This window comes from Sander lucioperca, chromosome 1, assembly GCF_008315115.2.
Source record: "Sander lucioperca isolate FBNREF2018 chromosome 1, SLUC_FBN_1.2, whole genome shotgun sequence".
NCBI classification, from domain to species: domain Eukaryota; kingdom Metazoa; phylum Chordata; class Actinopteri; order Perciformes; family Percidae; genus Sander; species Sander lucioperca.
This window is the reverse complement of record NC_050173.1, coordinates 22,611,078-22,634,945: the sequence shown is the minus strand read 5'-3', so window position 1 is coordinate 22,634,945 and position 23,868 is coordinate 22,611,078. Positions and strand designations below refer to the sequence as shown.

The window sequence follows — 23,868 nt, the reverse complement described above, 5'->3', positions numbered from 1 at the left end:
GAACAATTGACCCCATAAACTGGATCACTGACATAAAAATGTGACCTTTTATGGCCCAAAGCCCAACCTCACAGGCATGCCTCTTAGACAAAGGTTACTGCTTATCTTAATGACAGTGCCCTTTACGTGTTATATGCTAGACTGATTTTAATGTTAACCATGTTTAGATTGGACATTTGATTACTGAGTTTCCATAGGCGGGTAAAAGCCACACAAAAGAAATAGAGAACCACAACTACAGTACATTATAGGGTTTTAAAAACATTTGTTTAGCAGTTTTGGTGACTCTTTTGTTTTTGCTACACTCTCCACTAAGGTAAGATCAGCTATTAAAACAGCATTACTTGACCAGCAAGGGGTTTAATATCTTACTCAGGGTCAGCGAAGCAAAGATTTTGTGGCACACAGGCTTGAATCAGGAGGAAAATCTGGTAGAGGGACCGTCAACCTAATTATTATGCCGTGCTGCTGCCCCTTTATTAGATTGTGTACAGTGAGGAGAGACAGGAGGGATGGGCGCAAGGGAGGAGCTGTCACATAAAACCAAGATAAGAAAAAAAACACAACCCTCTGAGAACACAGCATACACCCCTGACTTCCCACTTATAAAAGATACCCAGCTTGTGTTACACAAACTGACACAAATATATGTTCACATACTTTATTTTTTTTCAATAGTTCTTCTCACAAGCCTCCAGATATAAATATATTTAAAAATATAAACATGACAATACATAAAAGTGCACATTCAATGACTTTACCTGGCATCAGATATGGAAACTTCACTGTCATACAAGTTGGCTGCTGCACATTTACTTGCGTGGACACAAAATGGACACACCATGGACAAAGATGTAATCTAACAAACAAATAACAAGGGTATGGCTCAGAATGAATGCAACTTATTTAAAACTGAAGGCCAATATATCAGGACCCAGTCTCTGTAGTCCCATAACCAGCCCCAAGGTGAGGTCTTCAGACAAGATAGCAGAGACATCATCAGTCATCGAGTTCCATTAGGTTTAAGGCTAAATACTTTGACAGTAACAGACCATCCAAAAACAGTGACCAATGATAAATGTGTATTAAAGTATATATATAAATACAAATAAATAGCATATAGCATGTTGTAAAGGTGGCTTACAGTATTTCAAATTTAAAATGTGAATAACACTAATGGCTTGTTTTGTATAGAGATTTTAAGATGTAAGACTAAATTGATGTTGAGTTTCACATTAAGTAATAATTTGGACATGAAAAGTTAGAGGGGGAACAGCACATGTCAAAGGGGTAGAGAGGAACAAGAAGAAAGTTTGAAGAAGAAGACCTACAGCATTTGACATCATTTTTTTTTTTTAAAGATACAACACTCTGTTAGGGAAAGCAGCAATTCCAGGGAAATTGAGGTTAACATGGCAGGTGCTACAAAAGATATGGGGGGTTTGGGGCTACACCTTTTGTGGTATTAGTAGAAAACAAGGTCTGGAAGCAGGGGAGCAGGTTAGTAAGTAGTCTACATGATCTGACGGTGCATACCGTAGCCCGTCATACCAGATTGGGAAGCCCCGCGGTTGCTGCCCATCTGCAGGCCGATCAAACTCTGACCTTGGCGAAGCTGCTCTTGGCTGAACTCTCGCCGATACCCTTGGGCTTTCCTACACATAAACAACAGTAACAAGGTGAGGTAGAGGCACATGAAGCATCATGGGCATGCAGTTGTGAAAATGTGAAGTTCCTCTGTTATAGTTAGGTCTCTCTTTACCTGTGGAACCAGTCTCGGTCACCTCTGTAATGACCATCGTCCTTAGTGACAGCCACACTCCCCAGAGCCATGAGAGTTCTTTGCACTGCTGCCATGTCCTTTCCTATAGCCAGAACAAAAGGATAATTTTGTCATGACATGTAGTGAAAAGTAATTATCATCGTAAACATTTTTTTTTAACATGAATAAATATATATCACTCCAGCAGTAGATGGAGTCAGAGGTAAAATTACCTTCCCAGAGGTCCACAGTTTGAAATATGTCAGTGGTTGTGACTCCGTAAGCTTCAGCTGCTTGCAGGAACTGAGAGATCTTCTCCATTTGTTTGAAGGCCATCTGTGTGTCTGGGATCTTCTTAATAGGCTCCTTCCCCCTCGGATAAAGGCTGTTGATAAGCCTACAGAGGATCTGCAACAGAGGAGGTCAGAAATCTGACTTGATCATATTAAACTGACACACTGACCACACAGTAATGACAGTGGTGGGTTTTAGTTTACCCTAACAATTTTATTTTGTCATGCTTAATATTTTTGTTAGGGGTATTTATGCTGTTGTTATTGCCCCAAGAGAAGGGGGTATAAAAAGGCATTCGGATTTAGTTGTAAAAGCTAACAGCATTTATAAAATTGTGAGAGTCATTTCCGTCAGTGAAAATGCGACATGTTTCATGGCTGCATTTGTGTTATTGTCTGGGGAGTAACTTGCTGGTGCAGAAATTGATGTTTCTGCCTTTCTCTGAATGATTAGTCAGCTGCAGTGTCAAGTACAGTAAGAGGATATTGCTGCATCATGCAGGGTCCATTTTATAATCGGTTGTCAATTAAGTCTTATAATACCAAGAATTTTGAGGGAAGTCAGAGGAGTTTTCCAACAAAGGCTCCCAGAATGACCAGGTACAAAATTCTACATTTGCAAAGCAAGTACCACAACAGTTAACAATTTAAAACTCACTGTTTGCTGAAAATGATTTTTCAGTAAGACAAAACACAGTCCTCTTTTCTACACATCAGTTGGACCCCTCTTTCTGTTAGGCGTGATGATAATGGTCTATTATTCCAAATAGTTACCAAATATCTCAATACTATAAATTCAGAACATTATTCTTTACTGAAGCTTTCACAAATAACTGGGCACATACAGTATATCTGGTTGCTTATTTTAGCCTTTTGACTTCATAGGCTCCTCTGACAGAGCTCTATTATGTTGTATCTTAAATAATTCAATGGTAACTTCTATTTTAAGTACAGGTACTGCAGCCACTCACTGTTCCATCCATCAGCCATTTCTGGAAGTTCTCCCTGCCCGTCTGTGGCCTCTCCAGGTTTCCTCCACACTGTGCAACTATCCAGTCTACCAACCGCTGCTCCAGGTCTTGGTCGTACTTTTGCTCGATCTTCTCCTGCACCTCTCGGCTCAGTCCGTAGCTGGGCCCTCTGTTCGCCATGGCAGCTCTCGCAACACTCTAGTACAGTATATAGTGTATAGTAGCCCTGAAGAAAACAAATAGCAGCTACACATGAGGCTAATATAGCATTACTAAAATACAAAAATATTCTGACAAAAAAACTCACAAATTTCCAATAACATGTTAGTAAATTAGTGAGTTTTTAGTGACTATTTTGTATCCTGATTAAATGGCTTCAGGATAACTACAATTCTTTTTAGAGTTAATTTCTTTCCGTTTACTACAGTGAAAATCTATAGCATTAGAGCACTAAAATAAACCATGTCAATGTTTGAAGAAGAGCAACAACAAAAAAAAAAAAAGGTTTTAGTCTCTCCCTTTACAGCTCAGCAGTCCACCCAGGCGCATCTCTGGAGGCTTTAGCAGGGAAGGGTGTGGTCCATGGATGCTGTCCCGAACAGGGACAAGCCCTCTTGTTGCTATGGTAACAGCCAAGCCAGTTTCCGGCACGCGCTGTGTGCAGTGACGCGCTGCATAAGATGATGGCTCAAGTATGACCTCCAATTGGTAGTCATCATGACGCGAATTAAATAATGTAGGCTATTTTCAGAAAGTTTGCCTTCTTACAAAACATGCATTCATACATTGTACAACAGTTCTATATTTAGCCTGCAATATCGTTTAATTAAATTACGTCAGCCCTGTGTGCCGCATTAAAAGGTTTGAGTTCATTCTTCAGCGTCTTTACTGCATCTGTTGTTGGGCGCAATTCTGTCAGTTAAATTCAGTAAATTCAGAGAAAGTCCCGCCATCTAATGTGACGACACCACATTGCTGCGCATCCTGCAGCCTTTTAAAACAAACATTTTACAAACCCAAAGGCAACTGCGCAAAGCTCACACACTAGCTGCGACACTGAATCGGACGCATAAATATTATATCCAATTTGTCATGCACTCAAAGCTGTTTTATTCAATAAAGACTATACTTACTGAAGAGGAGAGAGCCGTCAGATTTGTCCGAGTCACAGTGTCAATTCCGCTGAGCTGGGCAGGGCTGAGGATGCTGAACTGCTGAAGCATCCATTAAGCGCAGCATAGGCGCGTGGGGCCGGACTGGATCTCATTTGTCCGGGAGGGGCGGGTCACTCGTTTTATATGCCAGCTTCCAAGGAGGGGTCCCGAGAGTCTCAACACAGAATGCGACGTGACACCGCTTCCGTAGAGTGGTCACTGTGGTGCATGCTCAGCTAGGCAGCATGAAGTGACCCTTAGCAAACCGGCACATGATGGTGCCAACTTCATTTAATTATTTTTAAACTCTTGGCTGAGACTTCAAGTTAATGCTGGATATAAACCCACTGTATACAATTTAAAAACCCCCCTTTTACGTTACTGTGACTTGTAGATTCAGTGACTTGCTCAATTGTACTTAAGCAGACTGGATGTTTGCTTATGTTATCTTGTTAGAATATCTGCTCTAATCGGTCTCCCTCCTGACTTATTAGTTTGTTTGGCTTCTACAAAAGGCAAACACTAAGCCTTAGTGCTTGTTACAGCATCTGTCTCTTAGTTTCAGTGATGAGACAATTTTCTTTCGCTTACTAAACTGAGTTTTAATGTGGTGGATAAATGTTGAATAAGGGAAATGCTGTTTGCAGAGTGTTATGGCTCAATACGGAAAGTCTGCTGCCTTATTTTACACAGCTAGACAATAAGACAAGTACTTACAAGCTTTTGGCGGTAAACAAATATCTGTGGTGCAAAAATATGCTTTATTTAAAAGCTATAGCAAAGGGAGCCATCTCTTCTGTTTGCATTACGGCAGCCGTGATGTATGCTCCCATAAATTGATGTTTGATTTTAGTTTTGACACACAAAATAACTGACTACATAGCTCAACCATGAGTTAAAGGTCACCGCTGCAGTTAAGTGGTTTGTTTTGCCCCATTGAGCATAGTGCAGCTATAGTGGCCAATCACATGTTAATAATCAACAGTCCAGTGGCTCCATTCAGCAGGCCTCTCTATGGCTAAAGGCCAACAGGTATGAGGAGTCATGTAACAGAATGTTCTAACAAACACAACCTTGATGATTTGGACTCATAATATAGAACCATGATTCATTGTGTTTTTCTTCAGTGTTCTACAGTTTACTCCATCTGGATTTGTGTAAAAGAAATGTCCTAGTTTTGAAATACCCTTTTTATCTGTTTAGTAATCATGGTGATTTGAATTGGGGTCTGATTTGGACACTTTCATAAAAAAACAACACTCGAGAGCGCTTAACTTTTAACTAAAGATTTCCTAAAATTGTAAATACTTATAGAACTTTAGTATTGTGTACGCATTTCAATATCTTAATTCTTTTAATTCATAAAAAACTGTTGTGGATTATGTTAGGTTAGTTGTGGTAACAGACGGAGACCTGCACTCTAGTGTGCAGAGGTTTTATTGGCCAAAAAGGGTGATTCAAAAAGGCACAGGAAAACTATGCGTCTAAGTAAAGCAGGAGGGGAAAACAGTCAAACAGTAAGAACGGCGGCTGGCACAGCAGCAACCGCGGACCTAATTAAGGCCAACATAACACTCCATATGATAACCTGGAACACATACAAATGCAACCTGAATATATAAGGGAACAGCTAGCAGGAAAGCTCCCTTTTAAAATAGTATGCACTGTAACAGCATGTTCAGATGACAGATAAAGTACGGGGGAAAAACAGAGATGGATGAAAGGTCATATTTGGCAGACAAACATGCCATTGTTTGGTAAATTTCTTGAAGGTTGACTTCCCAGTAAACACAGTCCTTCTCTCCTTATCTCAGCAACCTCTCATGCTCACTCATCCATCCCTAACTCAGACCAGAGTGGTCAGCTTGTCTATGAGATCATCAATAGTGTAGACCATGAGCTTGATGTCATCCCTGTCAGACATGCGGTGCTGGCCATGTCGTCGAAGGATGACATCCACATCAGGGCTGAGGACACGTTCTGCAACCTGCATAGAGATGTGCCAGGGGACGTCCTCATCTTTGAGCCCATGAATGAGGCGTACGGGACAGGTGATGGGGATGGGACTCTGGAGCACACAGTGATTTTCTGCCTCTTTCAGAAAGTCCATGCTAAACTTGTAATGACCCTCCTCTGAGTGTTTGGTGGGCAGTGTCCACTCCCCCTTCTCCTCAAACTCCTTGCGTGTCTGCACATTCAAACATGAACAAATCCAACTCAGAAAAACATTTAAATGTAAATGGCTGCAAAGTTTCAAACAGAATGCTAAAAAAGGTGATATATGTGATAATAGTCTATGCTCCTACCTCCAGAGGAAGAGAGTTGAACAATGTGACAATGTGATCAGCAGCAGTGGAGATGCCCACCAGTGCTGCAGTCTTCTCTGGTCTTGCAATGGCTGCAAGAAGCATGAACCAACCGCCTATACTGGAACCCACCATTATCTACAAGTAAGCAAAAACACCATAGACTGTAAAAAATGACCAACTGGTCTACTGATTAATGGAAAATAATATATTAAAAATGTCATTAAAAAACACTACATAAAGACAACACCAGACTCCTGCAGAACAATCATGGTAGTGGAAAATGAGACCACAAATGTGGTAACACAGTGCCATCTTCTGGAGACGTAGTGGAACATACAATGAATACAAAAAATGGGGGTTGATGTCTTAATAATTCCAATTATATCATGGATTCTGCTGTTGCCCTTTTTTTGGTAATTTGTTGAGGGCAAGATGAGTTTTGGTTTGTTAATTGTATCGCTTGATGATTAACATATAATACAAAATACTAACTAATAAAACATTTAAAGCACACACACACACACACACACACACACAAAATGTGTTTTGAATATTGTTGCGTCACTTTGATGTTTGAGCTTCACTGTGCCGAATGATGTACATGCAGAGTTTTATACTAGAAGGCTGTGTTTTACATTCATCTGCTTTAAGTTTCTCTGTACTCACGTTAAATCTGAGTTTAACACATGAACATACCAGCAGGATTTTGTTTGGAGCTAATCATGGCCATGTATATATTAGGGAAAATGATTAGATGTCATTTCAATAGTTTAACGAGGTATTTGAACTTTTTTTGTGGAAAAACCATATCAAACAAAATATTATTCAAAGCAGGGTATTCTTATAGGTCTTAAAGTATGTTTGAAGGGGATCTTCAAACAAAAAACAATTTCAATACTCTCATAGAGTATCTAAACATTTTTACTGGTTGATTTTAGAAGATACACTTGTATTACTGTGGGAGGACGCACCATTTGGCTATAAGTTAAATAAAACCATCATATTCTTGTAACTTAATGCATGTATACTCAACAACTATAACCCTGTAATTGTAACTCAACTGAAATCAATGTTTTGAGATTCTTGCATTTTGGCCTTCTTTTCCAGCTTGTTAAATCACATCCATACATTTTAAGAGGTTTTCCTTTCATGACGCAAGTCTCACATGAAAAGCTAAGACAATATTCGTTCCTGAGAGCATGAATTCTGACATTAAACCTGTTCTAAATGGCAACTGAGCAAAGTTTTTATAACTTCATTGATTACTAAACACCAGAAACTCGCAAAGAGGCATGATGAGTGACCCTAGGAAATATTTACCTGTGGCCCCTCTACTAACTCATCCAACACGAAAAGGACGTCTTTTTTCCAGGTACCAATAGTTCCTTCTGATAGCACCCCGTCTGAGGCCCCATGTCCTGTGTAGTCAAACCTGGGAAAACATAAATAGAGCAGCCCATGGGTATCAGAGGGTAAAACCATAGACAGTAAAAGAAATGGACAAAGTGACGCCGTTGTTACTGCGTAGCCTCAAACTGAGCTTGACAGCGTAGATGTGACGTGAGCAACCTGTCTGAAAGTTGTAAGTCTTCTGGTAGCTGTGCCAAGAGAAATCTCAATCATTCCGAATCTTGCAGAGAGCAAGGAGATAACATAATCACAGGCTAAAGTGCTAGTTAACATTATTAATTAAACTTAAACAGCTAATGTAAGTCGAAACTGCCTGCAAGCTTCTCCTGTACTATACGGTAATTTGTCTACTATGCGACAGAAAGTCGGGTGGTTATGACACAATTGTTAGCCTATTTTTACAAAAACGTCTGCTACGGGCCATAACGTGAGGTACAAGGTAATGGAGCCTTTTATACATTGTCGTGTTTCTTTAGAAATAAACAATGGACAAATAGAGTCTTTAAAGTGCCCATATTATGAAAAAAATCACTTTTTCTGGGATTTGGGGTGTTCTTTTGTGTCTCTGGTGCTTCCACACACATACAAACTTTGAAAAAAATCCATCCATGCTGTTTAGAGTGAGATACAGTTTCTGAATGTGTCCTGCCTTCAGTCTCTGGGTGAGCTGTTCAAAATCGGCACGGCTTGTGACGTCACAAGCCGAAACGAGCAGGCTAACCGCAACCATTAGCTCGTAGCGTTAGCATGCTAACGCTAATGCTAACGCTAGCATGCTACCTCGTTCTCAATAGCAAAGCACTGCTACAACGCACACAAGTTCACCATAATCTACAAAAGAACTACTTACATGTGCGCCCTCATTTAGAAGTCTCCCAGCTAATCCTGCCTTGTAACTGACCGAAGTTGTAGAAACAGCCTTTCTTTTACTGTCTATGGAGCTAGCTAGCTGACATGATCTACATCTGAGCTACTGGGCATGTGCGAGTGCAATCAAAGATAGTACAGAAGAAGAAGAAGAAAAGAGGTCTCACTCTGTAGCTAAAACAGAGACCAGCTGAAAAGAGGAGCTGCAGCAGTGAGAGAGAGCGGTGCAGTACAACACAAATATGGTGTTTTTTGAAAATTAAACCATGTAAACCTATTCTGGTACAACCTTAAAATACAATATGAACCTGAAAATGAGCATAATATGGCTGCTTTAAACGCTTCAGATGTAAAGTTATTCACTGTCAAAGTAGCGCCAAAATGAATGGCAGTCAATGGAATGCTAACGGCAGGTAATGGCTTGTTAGCATCAAAATGTCTCCATAGGAGGTACGCTTTGTGGAGGCTGGCTTACCCCCTTGGGTAAAACAAAGGCAAGCCATGATAGCCATTAGTTTAGATTTGTTTAACACATTATGAGTACAGTAAATCAGTTATATACTACACTAAACATAAAATGAGGCCTTTGAGTATTCTGTATGATGGAGCCATGCCTTTTATATCCACTCACCTCAGGAATAGAGGCTTTGAATGACAATGAGAGGTTTGGAATGGTTAAAGGTATTTTTTTAAATACTGATATCTCAGTCAACAAACCGCTTAAAACTGTTTTAAATATTGTCTACTTGTGCTTCTCCTGTTATTTGATCAAGGCTATAGAAGTGTAACTGTGGGTGTGTGGTGGGTGCATGCATCTTTTCCATTTCATGCATTTTATTTTTGCTCAAGCAAATCTGTAACACACTTTGGATCATCTGTGTTCAGTTTTAAGAGCTATATGAATCGAGTTTAATTGCTGAGCGCAAAAGTTGTATTGTTTTGAAGGTATTGCAGGTGTTTCTCAAAACCTATGGACATTCAAGACCAACACTGTACGTATGAGGTATGTCTATTTGATCTGATCTATTCTGTATGTAGTATTAAATTATGAGCATGGCATAGTCTTAGTATGCACACTCGTCAGTGGTGTGTTTGGATGGCTTACCTAAGGTATGCGTGCCCTAGTGACCTACAGAACTCCTCCAGTGCCTCAGCTTTCTGCCCATTCATGTTGGAGCCATATCCTGGGAGGAAGACCACACCTGGGCTCTTCCCCTTCACTCTTCTGTAGGCCAGCTTGGGAAGGTCTGGTCGTGAAGCATACTGAACTGTGGACTTGTGTCTCCTGACTCCTGGTTGACACAGTGAAAAGTATTATTGCTATGGAAAAACGTGTTATGTAACGTTAAATGATTCACAGTACTACAACAGCTAAATACAATGTCACACACTCCATTTTATAAGACAAGGCTTCTCTTGACGCAAACTTAAACCGCGCATGGATACTGGGGAACCAGCGTGCTCATTTTTTCACATCGACCAAAGATACCAAACATTTGGCCACATACACAACTAAATGAGGCCAATTAATGTCGATGCGGTTTCATAAACTAAGAGAATCAACGTAGACGGCGCAAAAGCATTAACAAGCGCAAACCCCCAACCGCTTATATGCCCTAATTTGTTAAGACGACGCAGTCTGTGTGAGCCACACCCCCTCCTCTGCGTTTAAATACCCTTTTTTGAGACTTAAACGTTGTTAATTAGTAGTGCCAAAAGCGGAGACTTGAACAAACCTTCCAGACGTTGTGAAGACAAAGCTGCGAGCCCTCCATTACTTAAAATATGTGAAAGTCCTCTGCGGCAGGACCTCAGCGCTACGGCTGCCATACTGCTCCGTGACCCACTGAGGAAGTATCGCGAGAGTCACTCACAGAGCACATCAGTTGTAGTCTTTCTCTTAATACATCTATGGTTGTAGTCCATTAGGCCTACATTACAAACAGCACAGCTCTGTGGTAAAAGTATTCAGATGTTTTAAGTAAAAATAGCAATACTACAGTGAAAAAGTAGAACTACTCCAGTCCTGCTTTCATACTTTGCAAGTAGGCTGGCTATTATCAAAAAATGTATCAAAAGAAAAATTATGCCAGAATGGCCCTTGCCCAATGCTTTATTATAACAGTATTAATTAAATTGTATTGATACATAAATGTGTATGCAGCCTTTTAATGTTGTAGCTGATTTAATATACTGTTGGGCAGTTGATCTTCACAATTCATCATATCTTATTATCTGACCATATGTTTTGTATATGCAAAAGAAGGTGACTACAGCCTTTAGACAAATGCAGTGGAGTAGCAAAAAATGAAAAAGTAAAGTAGCCTCAACATGCCTCAAGACTGTAGCCAACTTAAATGTAGTAGCCTTTGGCCTTAAGTGTAGTAGCCTGTTGCGTGGTATTATAAGCCTAAAAAAAAAAGCCTAAAGTGAAAAAAAACCCGGACTTAGTTACTCTTCAATATAGTCTATATGAGTGTTTTTTTAAATTCATTTTGACAATTTATAGATAGTGGTGGAATTAGTATTCACATCCTTTAACAGTAGGCTAGAAATTCCACACTATAAAAATACTCTGGGTGAGAAATCCTGCATTCAAAATGGCTTGTTAGTGTTTTATTGTAGGCCTATGTATGATGTTAAATTGTTAATATTGATGCATTAATGTATAAGGGTCAATTTAATGTGGTTGAGATGAGGCTAATTTTATGTACTTTATATACTATTGGCTATAATCTATAACAATAGGCTACATCATATTTTATAAGTTATATGTTTTGATTTTTTTTATCTGTAGTAGGCCTACAATATTTCCCGATGAAATGCAGTGGAATATAAATAGAAAGTAGCAGAAAATAAAAGTATCTCAAAATTGTACTTCAGTAACCTACAGTACAGTAGTGTTTTTTTCATTTTATTTTCTTTTATTGTTATTTTATTTTATTTTATCCACATGGGAATTCAGGCATTACTGGGTGGCTAAGCTAAAAGAGGCTCCCCAATGCAGAGGTGACTATTGTTTTGATATCAGATAGGATAATACTTATTCTGTAAAAAGATTATTTCGGTATAAAGATTAAAAATAATGTTAAGTAGCAGGGAACTTGTGTGTTTGTGACTGTCATGTGAAGTGTCAGTTTGTAACATGACTCAGAGCGTCACAGGCGGAAGGTCACGGAGCAGCAGAACGGAACGGAAGCGGGAGTAAAAAGCCTGTCCGCCATTGTGGAAAATGGTAAGGGATATTCCAGTAAGACACTCGGCAGTTTCAGATTGACTGTAAAATACCATCTGTGGCAGATTCGTACATTTTAACTGACGCCTTCTCCACAGACACAAAGTCGCCGTTTGTAACAACCAGAAGAATCAGATCATCGTTAGATCTCACCACGGGAGGAAAACGCCGCCTTGTACCCGTAACAGAGTGATTGGACAACCCGGGAGACGAGCCAGGAAAGCACCCAAGTGCAAATAGAGGCAGAAGAAAGCAGTGGACAGTCTCACAAACAGCTATCAGTTTCGGTTCCTGGAGGATGTCTGCGACCACAGTCGATCAGGTTCGTGTATTGACAGGCGAAAGATGCTATAAATGTATTAGCGGTGCGGTGAAATGAAACTTTGTCGACAACAGTTTGATCTGGTTTGGCACGCCAGATCAAAGAGGCTAAAAAGTCTTTGATATATTGTAGCTATTAGCGGTAACGTAGGCCAACTGTATTGCCAACCAACTCTAGCTGTAGCCGGTTGCCATTGCGGCACCGTTTAGTTACTGGATGTCAGAGCGTTTGACATCCGGTCAACAACGCGAAGCAACCTGTAGTTAAATGTTAACATCCGGGCTGATGGTTTTAGCCTAGGTTACTACTATCGACTGTTATATTTATTCACGGAGGAGGATACAGCCTGCTCTCTGTGTGATTCTCGTTTCCTGTCGTGATCTGACAAGTCTCTTTTTTTCCTGTGCTGCACATTATTTCAGAGACCTAAAGGACAAGGAAATAAAGGTAAGGCTTTTTTAACACTGATGATTAAATGGTGCACAAGCCCTCTTTATTTGTAAATTGTTTTTCAGTGTGGCGGTACCGTCTGTTTTGATTTTTGATTAATTAGCTAACATGCTATCTGCTTAGTGATTGTGCTTTGGAACTGTAACCTAAACTGCAGCTTATTTATGTTCCCATTGTTGACTGACCTAATTCTGCTTTTGTTTTATAATGTTACACCACACAGAGTTCCTGTCATGTTTTAGATTTGACCACTACATGACCAAACATAATGAGCTGACATCTTGAGCCTGAACTATTTGTGACTCCCATTTACAGTATGATATACTGTCTTCTATTTCCATTCTTAGTGCAAAACGGATCAATGCATCAAAAGGATGGTGTGAATGATGATGATTTTGAGCCTTATCTAAGCGGCCAGACAAATCAGGTAATGTCCTACAATAAACCATAATATGTTCTGTCCAGATTGACAATGCGTCACCTAGTGCTTGTGGCCACTATTTAGCTTAAAACCTCATGTTATGGACAAATTAGTTGCATATTGTAGGTGTCAGCCACAAAACACATCAATACAGTCATTCCAGTATCACTGTGATTTTCTTGTTTGTTCCTAAAGATGACAAATGTTCCTATAACTCAACTCACATTCTAGCTTTACTGTTCATAATATGTTATCATGTTTAATTATTTGCTTATTTGTTAATTGTATTACTTGTCATCATGAATAGGCATTAACTGTCTCTCCCTATGCCTCACAGAGTAACAGCTATCCACAAATGTCTGACCCCTACATGCCAAGCTACTATGCTCCATCCATTGGTTTCCCTTACTCTCTGGGAGAGGCCGCTTGGTCCACAGCAGGAGACCCTCCTATGCCCTACCTAACTACCTATGGACAGATGAGCAATGGCGAGCCGCACTTCATCCCTGATGGTGTGTTCAGCCAGCCAGGTGCCCTGGGGAACACCCCTCCCTTCCTGGGTCAGCATGGCTTCAACTTCTTCCCTGGTAATGCAGACTTTTCCACCTGGGGTACCAGTGTCTCTCAGGGTCAGTCCACGCAGAGCTCAGTCTACAGTAACAGCTATGGGTACGCCCCCAGCTCGCTGGGTCGGGCCATCACGGACGGACAGGCAGGCTTTGGAAGCGACACCCAGCATACTAAAGTCCCGGTGCTGAACAGCATTGAGCAAGGTATGACGGGCTTAAAACTGGGTACGGACATGGTGGCAGCTGTCACCAAAACCGTGGGCTCACCCCTTGGAGGCACAGCAGGTATGAGCAGTATGGCAGCCAATAGCCTCCCTCTGTCGGTCAGCTCATCCGCACCTAAACCTGCCTCCTGGGCAGCCATTGCCAAGAAGCCGGCCAAGCCACAACCCAAGGTCAAACCCAAAGCCAACATGGGGATGGGGGGAGGCGCCATTCCCCCACCCCCCATAAAGCACAATATGAACATTGGTACTTGGGACGATAAAGGCTCTCTGAACAAGCCCCCATTAGCTCAGACTATGATGCCCCCGCAGCCTATGGTGCAGCAGCCTCTCCTAGCTCAGCCCCAGCCCTTACTGCAGAACCCATTGCCCCCTCAGCCTCAACACCAACACCAGCCCCAACATCAACACCAACACCAACACCAACACCAACACCAGCCCTTCCAGCTCCATTCTCTCCAGTCCCCCCAACACCCCCAGCCTATGCCCCCTGGCCCTCCACACATGCACCTGTCCTCTCAACCTGGCCCCCCACATCCCCTTCATCAGCAACAACCCCAGCAGCCTGGTCCACCCCCCAATCGTTGGGTGGCTCCCCGGAACCGGGGTGAGGGCTTCGGTCTGGGTGGGGGAGTCCCACTGAGTGCCTCTCCTTGTTCTGGAGAAGTGCATCCCGTGCTGGAGAAACTCCGTGCCCTTAACAACTACAACCCCAAAGACTTCGACTGGAACTTGAAAAATGGACGCGTTTTCATCATCAAGAGTTATTCTGAAGATGACATCCACCGCTCAATCAAGTACTCTATCTGGTGCAGTACAGAACATGGCAACAAGCGTCTGGATGGTGCCTACCGCTCACTGGGCAACAAGGGGCCCCTGTATCTGTTGTTCAGTGTCAACGGGAGTGGGCACTTCTGTGGTGTGGCTGAGATGCGCTCACCGGTGGACTACAATGCCTATGCAGGCGTCTGGTCTCAGGACAAGTGGAAGGGCAAGTTTGAGGTGAAGTGGGCATTCATCAAAGACGTGCCCAACAACCAGCTGCGACACATCCGGCTGGAGAACAATGACAACAAGCCAGTGACCAACTCCAGGGACACTCAGGAAGTGCCTCTGGAAAAGGCCAAACAAGTGCTTAAAATTATCGCCGCTTACAAGCATACCACCTCAATCTTTGATGACTTTGCACATTATGAGAAACGTCAGGAAGAGGAGGAGGCTCTGAGGAAGGTGAGATAAACATACAATAACATAGCCCTGTCAACTGTAAATAGCTTGTTTGTATACATGAGAGTATCAGTTTAGTTACCCTTTAAAGGTATGTAGCTTTCCCTGAGTCACTGCTACAGGCTGTAGCCAGAGTGTAATCAGCTGATCTTGTTCCACCTGCTCTTTGGACAGAGGTTGTAACATCCTGTTGCAGCCTGGTGTAAATGGAAGTCCCCAGAGGCCTCTCAGCAGATTGACATGCCACCATTACTCAGAGGCAGGTTCAGGAAACCCTGATTCCTCATCAGCCATCTTGTGCTGTTGAGATTGCGACAATCTTCCCAAGTGGAGTTAGATGCATAGAGGTTTCCTGAAATAGCCCACATTCCTGGCATTCCTCATTTCAGACAGAGGCAGATGTAGGCTCTGATCTCCCTTTGAACGCCAAGCCACTCTGCTTTCCACAGGCTCCTCATGCTTTATTAGTCTTTAACAACATAAGCCCTCGGCCTGCATGCTGGCTGCAACGTACCTCAGAGTTGGTACAGTTTGCCTCAGATGTTCTAAATGGTTGATTTAAAAAGAAATGTTTCCCAGTAAAATACATGATAAAAATGCATGATTACATTTGTCTGTGTAAGCCTGCGTCCTCCGTGTGGAAACTTAACTATGTTGCATTGGTAATAACAGTGGTGTACCACAAATGTTAGTCTAAGTGGTAAAAACTCTGTGGGATGCTACTGCTGTGAAAAAAACAGCAGCCAAGGAGAGAATAACATGTTCTCACTGCTAGTGTTCTGCTGCATCCAATCTTAGATTCACCAGTATGCTAATCTAATTGCGTTTAGAAACCCCCCCCCATGACCCGCTCCCTCCTTTCCTCCCACTGCTGTTGCTCCATTGATGCTGTATTGACTCCTCTGTGCTGACCTTGTTAATATGCGCTGGGTTACTTTCTCATAAATATTTCAACTCAATGTTTTCAGGCTTCTGAAAACAACCTGTCAGTAGAAAGCCTGTTTCATCCTGCGTTGTGCAGGCGTAGCGCTGTGCTGCTTTTGTAGCCCTGACCTCCTACATGACAGGATCGGCCCAGCCGAGGCCTCACCCTCCTTCGCCTGACAAGGTTAATTGTTCTCTATTGTTTGGCCTGTCCTTCCCGAACTTTGAGAGGTGTCAAACCAGCACAGCTACCTGCACTATAACACCTTCCCAAAGTGTTTTTTTTAAAGATAACTTTGGATCTAAATGTTGTTGCAGGATTTTATTAGCATAACTAATTTGGCAATTAATACTTAGAGGTAAGCGCCTTCCTTCCCCTGGATGCACTGTAATAAGGAAGCTCATGCTGTGTTAGGGTGAATATCAGCCTGCTGTCCCCAGAGCCACAGCCCAGTCTGAGCAGCCATTCTGAGGATAGAGTTACACTGGTCTCACAGGGCTTTTCCCAAACCACTGACATGGACAACCACTCCTCAAAAAGGACGCTGTATTCCTCTTTTTTTGTAATTCATGACACTTCCTTGCACATTTGATATTTGAGGTGCGTTGTGATTACTTATGTTTCGTTGAGTAAGCACGTTGTGTTTATCCGCAAGGCCGACCGACGTTACTACAAGCTTAGTGTAGTGGCTGCAGTGTAAACACATCCGAACATTTTGGTTCGTACATACCTGAGGCCTTTTCTCTGATTTTCTTACAGCGGATACTCTCTTGCGCTTGCGTGTCTCACTTATTTTAAAACTTTAACTAAACACTAAACAGAGAAAGTAAAGGTATCCTTACATTAGTGATTGATTAGTTTTCCTGCCAGTGTAGTGTAACTCAGTGTATCAACAGTGAGAACTATAGACATGCCTAAAATGTTTTCAATTGAGGAGCCTGTAAATGCTTTTTTCTGTAAATGACAAATCATGATTTTTATTTTTACATGATTGTTTGAGATGTCTTTAATTAAGTTAAGTTAAATTGTGCTCATATTGGAATATAATCTTTGAGACTATAGATAGATAGATAGATAGATAGATAGATAGATAGAACATAATTTGGCTTTGGAAACCAGTACTTTCCATAGAGAACAGGAAGTCAAACTGTACAAAATAGAACAACACATGACATGAAAAATGCATTTAGTTTTAGACTTCTGAAGTGACAGCTGTTTTCAAATAGTCAGAATTGATGGAAAACATTTATTTACTTTCAGCAGCAATCAGTCCCCAATTTGACTGATGCTGTTAACTCATTACTAGACTTTGAGTTGGAATTGATTTTAAAAAAAAAAAAAAAAGTTCCCTACAAATATATTCTACGTATAATTCAAAAAGCACATTTGAATGTACTCAAAATAGAAACATTCAATAAATCCTAAGTAATTAATGAGATTTGCCGAGTGCAGATAGATACAAAAAGGCATTCATTCGATACATCTCTTCTAAGGAGTAAAATCAATATCAATTGCCTTCATAAATGGCTTTTGATCATCTCTGACACTAGATCGCACCTTTTAGGAGTCACAAATCAAGTGTCGCATCTTCTAAAGGCCCTGACACACCAAGCTGACGGCCAGGAACTAGTGGGCCGACGTGAGGCGATGCCACAATCGGCCTTCGTCTTGGCCAAAAATTAGCACTGGAACACACTGCAAAGACTACAGCCGATGGCCAAATACCACGTACGTTCTGCGCCTGCGTAAGAGAAAATAACTCTCCATACCAGCAGACGGCGGTAATCTATTTGTCATTCAAAAAAGGAAACCGGATACAAACGTTGCTATGATACCCACAACAAACAGCGTTTGCCTGAATCAACAGCGGCAGAACAGAACAGAGCCTACATCCCTCTGCTTCACTACCCGCAGGACGACAGCGGACCCCGGGAGATGGCTAACTAGACTGTCCCTCGCCCGGGCTGTCATCCGTTCTCTCCGCAAAGAATTCTCCCTACGTTGGGGAGCGGAGTGACCGAGTTCGAACTGCCTGCTGCTGGCTCGTTAGCTAATGTTAGCATGCTAATTCCACCCACCCAACGTGCCTTCATCATACACTGGTTACAGAAAATTAGCCAAACAAAGTTGTCACTCATCTGGCGATAGCAATGTGCTTTCCTACGATGTGATAAGAGTGTGTGAATGAAACATTAAGTTGTTACATTTTCCTAATTTTAGCTACTGCTTACGTTTGTGTCCCTTGTTCTTGTTCAGTACCATCTACTGATTATCTCTCTGTTTTTTCTCTCTCGCCAGGAGCGCAATAGAAATAAACAGTAACCTTCAAGCAAGCTCTCTGCTAGAACTGCAACACTAATGACGTAGGACCTTAAACAAAATTTGCTTAACCACAAGGAGGAAAGGCTCTCACAAATTTCCGCTCAAGACAACAATGTATCTGAACACTTGAACATGACAGTAGATGGACTCATCTGTATCTGTTGACTGGTGCATCAAACCCTGTGTTCCTGTCTCACAAGAAAAAGAACGTAAACCACTTTAAAAACTCTGTGGTTAAAGCACTTTCAGTCCTAAACAGCCTCTACCAATACCCTTAACTCTCTAACTCTGTGTTCTTCTTTGATTTTGTTTGTGAGCAACTAACTGACTAACAGAAGTAGTCAGATTTCACCAGGCTTATTTGTAATTTTTTTTTAATGCCTCAAATGTTGGGATATTGGTGAGCTTCCTCAGCTCCTGAAGAGAATTATAGATGATCTGTATGAATTAATCTATTACTTGAATCTGTATTCAGCCATCTGATCCTCCTCAGACAGAGGTTTGGATGATTGACAGGTGGGACGAAATAATTAGGAAACAGCCACAATCATGCCAATCATTGGATGTATCCTCCCTCTACCCTTCCTTTTCTACATCTGTTTCTGTGTACCAAAAGATTACAATTATGCAGCAGGCTGGCAAGTACTGGCCAGTGCACATCTTTGTTTTTTTTTGTCTCTCGTGATTCTGTCATTCTTAAGTGCATTTGTCTGAGGAGAAACCTGCTGCTCTGGTAGAACTAGCGGTGGCCTCCTTGGGCCCTGTGGTAGACTGTCTTTGCTCTGATGTTGATGTACTCTACTGTACCTCAGGCTCAATCAGACTGTCTGTCCTCAACAACTCTGAGCACTTTTGGGAGAATCCCATCACTCCTCCTGCTTGGCTTGACTGGGATTCCCCCAAAACGGCAAGACATCAACTGCAAGGATGTGACAGTTTTCTCCTCTAGGTAACTCACTAGCTAAATAAAAATGACCCATGTTTTTAGCGCAAACCGTGCTTTTGTGTTTTTACTCATTTGCCTCAGAAATGTATGCATTACTTCTATGCTTCACAGTATCACACACTCACATGTAAACTCTTGCAGCACAAGCAGATCCTCCCTTTTCTATTTGCATATGGGCATCTAAATAAGTGAGTGTATAGAGCAGCTCCACTTCCACATCTGCTTTGCATTGCAGCATATAACTAACAATAAGTGTAACGTGTGTTGGTGTTTAGGGGGGAGGGTTTGACCATATAGTCAAAGGTGTACAATAAATAGACTTGAAGATGACACCACATCAACATGCTTGCTATGTGGGAGGTAGCCCTGCCAGCCTAAAGGGGGTTTGCATCACAGTACAACTGCAGGGTTAACAACCAATATTGAAATGTGTAACAAGGACATGGTCATACAGGCAGTGGTGGAAAGTAACTAAGTACATTTACTCAGGTACTGTACTAAAGCACAATTTTGAGGTACTTCTACTTGAGTATTTCTATTTTCTGCCACTTTATACTACTACTCCACAACATCTCGGAAGCAATGTACTTTTTACTTCACCACATTTATTTGATCGTCACTTTCAAGGTTATGATTTCACATAAACAAAAAAACAGACAACATACAATAATCGTATAAAACAAACGCATTGTTACAGATTGAACCAGTTGTTTGCAGGCTATTTGGCCCATGAAATTTCCCCTCCAAACTTCTCAGATTGTTTAATTTAAATAACTTATTAAAATAAAATTATCCAATATTTCACAAAAACACAAAGATTAAAGACAAGTCCAAAAAAATGGGAACAGATATGTGTAACGGACCTTTTTCTTCTTCTTTCCTCGCCCATTAATCATCTCAAGACCCCTCAGATTTATCTTGTGACCCTTTGGGCCCAACCCCTAGATTGGGAACCACTGAACTAAACTATCTAACTGTGTATGAAGTAGTTAAAACTAGCTCCACCTCAACCAACTGCTACAGTAAAATGCTGCTTATGACGATGCATCAATATTAACAATCTAATATTGTCACATATAATAATACATTAGTCAAAGAGGTCATTCTGCATAATGAATATATTTAGTTGATACTTAAAGTACATTTAGCTGATAATGCTTCTGTAGCCTAGTTGTATGGAATTTTGAATGCAGGACTTTTTACTTGTAATGACGTATTGTTACATTACAAACTCATAAGTGGTACATTTCTGATAATCCCATCTATTATGTACATTAAGCTTGCGGACAAATTGTGTAACATGTTGGGGTCTATTGTGCATGTTATGTATTGTATTATATTTTTCTTAATCCACAGAAAATAAATTGACATTATTAATTAGTACTCCCAGATTCTGCTGTACAATGAGTGATTTTATCATATCAAATTCTCATGTATGACTTGCTTTTCATATTCTCCGTACACATTTATTTCACCCTGAAATGAGTAACATTCCTTTCACTGTCTGCCCACCAGAGTGCGCCATCATATCATGGTTCTTTTAAACAGCTCCCAAGACATACAACAAAGCCTTTCCTAAGCAGCAAAGCCCTCTTTCTTCTCAAGCCCTCCAAATCATACAGACACAATTATACCAGGATGAGAAGTACTTGTTGTGCTTCCACAGCTTTTTTGGGGCAATTAAAGCCAGCTCGCCAAGCTGTGCAGTGAGAGGTGGAGAAGAGAGGGAGAAAGAGGATGGGAGTGGGGAGTGAGAAAAATCCCTCTTTGTGTTTGTCAAGGAGGAAGAAAGAGCTGTAATTATAACATTGGAGGCTTTGGATTGCAACCTCTCTCTTCTGTGTGTTAATTTGTGCATCCATCAGGTTTTTGCAGGCGCCCTTTGAAAAGATCACACTTTTCCTGCCTTCATTTATCTGTGAACACAAAACTAAACAAGGAACTCGCTATTTATTCGCCTCACAACGCCTTCACCATTACAAGTGGTGGTTGATGGTGCCGAACAGTACAAATTCTCAAATATGCAAAACACTGATTTAATTAGAGTGCTCTGGTGTGATGCTGATTTTCCTTTGTTTATGGGATTAATGAAAAGTGCTGTATAACATTTATTTCCAGGTCTTTTTGCTTTATCATGAATATTGAACACTGCTTAAATCAAGAAATTAAATAGGAAAATATATGCACTGCAAGCCCACTCCCTTCTTTCATTTAACTTCAATGGCTTGTCATGCTGTTGTTAACCATTTTAGGATCAAACTAACTGGTTAACGACTTTAATGTTAGCAGAATTTAATTCGCCCACATCCACAGTGGTCATAGCTGTTCCAAGAAAGTGCCAAGAAAACTTTTCCTTCTTTTTTTATTTTTATTTTTTTATTTTTGCAAACCATCAAAATGTCTTTCTGGAGAGGGATTCAGTTGAGTGAAGATGAGAGAGAAGGAGCACCCTCTGCTTTAGTGAGCTGAAATGCCTTTGAAATTTCAGTCACACTAAAGACTCATCAACACATGGCTCAAGGCAAGGTTAGGGCACGTCTCAGGGTTGGCACTTCTTCGATGTTTTGAAGGTTTTCACACTCTGGGCCATGGCCTGTCACTCAATCAGTCCTCACAGAACATTAGTCCTATTGATGACTATGTTAACTGACATGCAGTTGATCAGAGGAACCTGAAATTATTTTAAATATGTGTGTCTGGTTTGCTGATTAGCATTGTTTGTATATTGTAGGGAAGCGTCTACACATGTAGCTTAAAGTTGTCAGTGCAAGGTGGGGTAAGTGAAAAATAAAAGAACATCAACAATGATTAATGTAATGGGACTCACAGTTGAGTTTTATGTTTAAAGCTACATTTAAGTTTTAAGGTGTTAGTCAGCAAGTCAGGTGAAATGATCAGCTGTTTTTATTTTCAATAAGAAAAAAATGGGTTCTGATTGACAGTAATGTCGAAGTTTTCTTCCTGCCCTTTTCCAAGGTGTCTCTGTTGCCATGGTTATATCATTATCTATGAACTGAAAGTAGAGGCTGAGCATTTTACCGAACACAATGATATGATGTAGATCTAAGCTGGGATGGCTTGATTGTTCTGCATACAATGAAAGTGAAATGAAAGATTTGCAATCCGATTTTTTCTTAATATTTCTTATAGTTCTGTTAATGCAGGTGTTGAATAGGGCAAATAATTATCACATAAATGACATTCTGATTTGAATAGATCTACATGGTTTTATTTAATATCATGTTTCATATTTTTGTTTTAATTGTTTCTGTTTTTACAGTAAAGAATGAAGGTTCAAAGAGCAGTTATGCTGCACATCTTGGTTTAATAGTTATTGTCTCTGATGCCCACAGGGAGGCGCCATCCTTTAAAGGGAAACAGACTTAAACTTACTTCTATAAGGCCCATACGTTTTTTAAACATACATACATATACATGATACAAGAGTTTGTACATATCCATTTGTATGTCTCACTTCGTATTTAGAGATTATTAGATATATAACTTTGAGAGAACTTGCCCTCAACTATGGGAGGTAGTGATGAGTATAAGGGGTCTAAAACTCTTGAATGTTCACCTTAACATATATCTCACACTTTCTCACACCAAGGGTACTACTGCAGTTTATTATTGTACTTCCATAAAGTTGGGGCACTCAGAAGAGACACATCCAAAAAAGATTAAAAAAAACCCCTCAATTTAGAACCAAAAGCAAAGCAGCAGAGGCCATGATATCCTTTAGTCCCTAGTATGGGTCAAGCTCCAAAATCGCTGAATACTACATTTCCCATGATGCAACAACATTTTATTAGACCCCCACTGCTTTCTATATGCCTACTTCTTTCAAACCCCACACCTACAGTTTGTAACGCAGTTTTTCTTTTAAAAATGTTAAGTCTCAATACCGAGCCGAGATAACCCTAATGACATCATAAAACGTTGTGGAGTACCCCTTAAAGAAAATTCCGGATATATATAGAACCTTAAAAAAGTACAGCACACAAATTATACGTGGGTGACTATTATTTGCATTACTCAACTGGAAGCATGGATGAAACTGACAATTTAAACTAATACTGCAAATACAAGGAAACTCACTTGCTAGGTATTTTATATTCATTTGATTTATGAAGCTTTTCAGTAGGAATAACTAATGCAGTGTGTTAGTCAGCAATCTGTAAGAGCACTCTTCACAACTCTAAGTTTGTTGGACAAATGAAATGTTTATGTAATACATATAGGCAGTGGTCAAAGCAACAGGGAATAATTCAAGGCCTATAGGGTCATTAATCTCTTCAAATGTTTCCTGGCAACACAAAGCACCTATCAAATCAATGCCACAATGTTGATGCAACTCCTTGGGTAAGAAAAACATTTTTCCTGTGTATCACTAATATAAGTGGATAGGTCTTTGTGTAAAGAGGAGTGCCTGTGTATCTGGCTGCAGTTAAGATACTTGCA

The 23,868-nt window shown here is 40.7% G+C and overlaps 3 protein-coding genes and 1 long non-coding RNA gene across 5 annotated transcripts; 1 reads left to right on the top strand and 3 right to left on the bottom strand.

Annotated features, from left to right (window-relative positions):
- Nucleotides 1–647: 647 nt before the first annotated feature.
- Nucleotides 648–18,253, bottom strand: LOC116037888. The gene is made up of 3 exons (XR_004101969.1): nt 18,240–18,253; nt 17,423–17,427; nt 648–973 (listed from the first exon to the last, which is right to left on the bottom strand). It is a non-coding gene; the product is annotated as an uncharacterized LOC116037888 (long non-coding RNA).
- On the bottom strand, nt 1,358–4,399 carry tagln3b (transgelin 3b). The gene is made up of 5 exons (XM_031281977.2): nt 4,160–4,399; nt 3,027–3,252; nt 1,996–2,170; nt 1,763–1,865; nt 1,358–1,655 (listed from the first exon to the last, which is right to left on the bottom strand). The coding sequence occupies exons 2-5, from the start codon at nt 3,204–3,206 to the stop codon at nt 1,514–1,516; spliced, it is 600 nt and encodes a 199-aa protein (XP_031137837.1). The 5' UTR covers nt 3,207–3,252; nt 4,160–4,399; the 3' UTR covers nt 1,358–1,513.
- abhd10b (abhydrolase domain containing 10, depalmitoylase b) lies at nt 5,602–10,641 on the bottom strand. Of its 2 annotated transcripts, none has more exons than XM_031281976.2 (5): nt 10,503–10,641; nt 9,872–10,058; nt 7,810–7,921; nt 6,487–6,624; nt 5,602–6,368 (listed from the first exon to the last, which is right to left on the bottom strand). In XM_031281976.2, exons 1-5 carry the CDS (start codon nt 10,594–10,596, stop codon nt 6,027–6,029), a joined length of 873 nt encoding a protein of 290 aa, XP_031137836.1. In that variant the 5' UTR covers nt 10,597–10,641; the 3' UTR covers nt 5,602–6,026. The 2 variants fall into 2 exon arrangements, with proteins under 2 accessions (XP_031137836.1, XP_035856510.1); XM_036000617.1 differs by lacking the exon at nt 10,503–10,641 and adding an exon at nt 10,158–10,221.
- ythdf3 (YTH N(6)-methyladenosine RNA binding protein 3) lies at nt 11,829–20,798 on the top strand. Its single transcript, XM_031281974.2, has 6 exons — nt 11,829–12,001; nt 12,100–12,323; nt 12,746–12,770; nt 13,121–13,200; nt 13,532–15,217; nt 18,438–20,798. The coding sequence occupies exons 2-6, from the start codon at nt 12,300–12,302 to the stop codon at nt 18,459–18,461; spliced, it is 1,839 nt and encodes a 612-aa protein (XP_031137834.1). The 5' UTR covers nt 11,829–12,001; nt 12,100–12,299; the 3' UTR covers nt 18,462–20,798.
- The last annotated feature ends 3,070 nt before the right edge of the window (nt 20,799–23,868 follow it).

Coding starts and splice junctions, on each gene's coding strand:
- tagln3b (XM_031281977.2), bottom strand. CDS start 3,206: ATGGCGAACAGAGGGCCCAGCTACGGACTGAGCCGAGAGGTGCAGGAG. Junction 2,171..3,026: donor AATGGCTGATGGATGGAACA/GTGAGTGGCTGC, acceptor CCTCTGTTGCAG/ATCCTCTGTAGGCTTATCAA. Junction 1,866..1,995: donor AACTGTGGACCTCTGGGAAG/GTAATTTTACCT, acceptor TTCTGGCTATAG/GAAAGGACATGGCAGCAGTG.
- ythdf3 (XM_031281974.2), top strand. CDS start 12,300: ATGTCTGCGACCACAGTCGATCAG. Junction 12,771..13,120: donor TAAAGGACAAGGAAATAAAG/GTAAGGCTTTTT, acceptor TTCCATTCTTAG/TGCAAAACGGATCAATGCAT. Junction 15,218..18,437: donor AGGAGGAGGCTCTGAGGAAG/GTGAGATAAACA, acceptor CTCTCTCGCCAG/GAGCGCAATAGAAATAAACA.
- abhd10b (XM_031281976.2), bottom strand. CDS start 10,596: ATGGCAGCCGTAGCGCTGAGGTCCTGCCGCAGAGGACTTTCACATATT. Junction 7,922..9,871: donor CTAGGGCACGCATACCTTAG/GTAAGCCATCCA, acceptor ATGTTTTCCCAG/GTTTGACTACACAGGACATG. Junction 6,625..7,809: donor AGTTAGTAGAGGGGCCACAG/GTAAATATTTCC, acceptor GCTTACTTGTAG/ATAATGGTGGGTTCCAGTAT.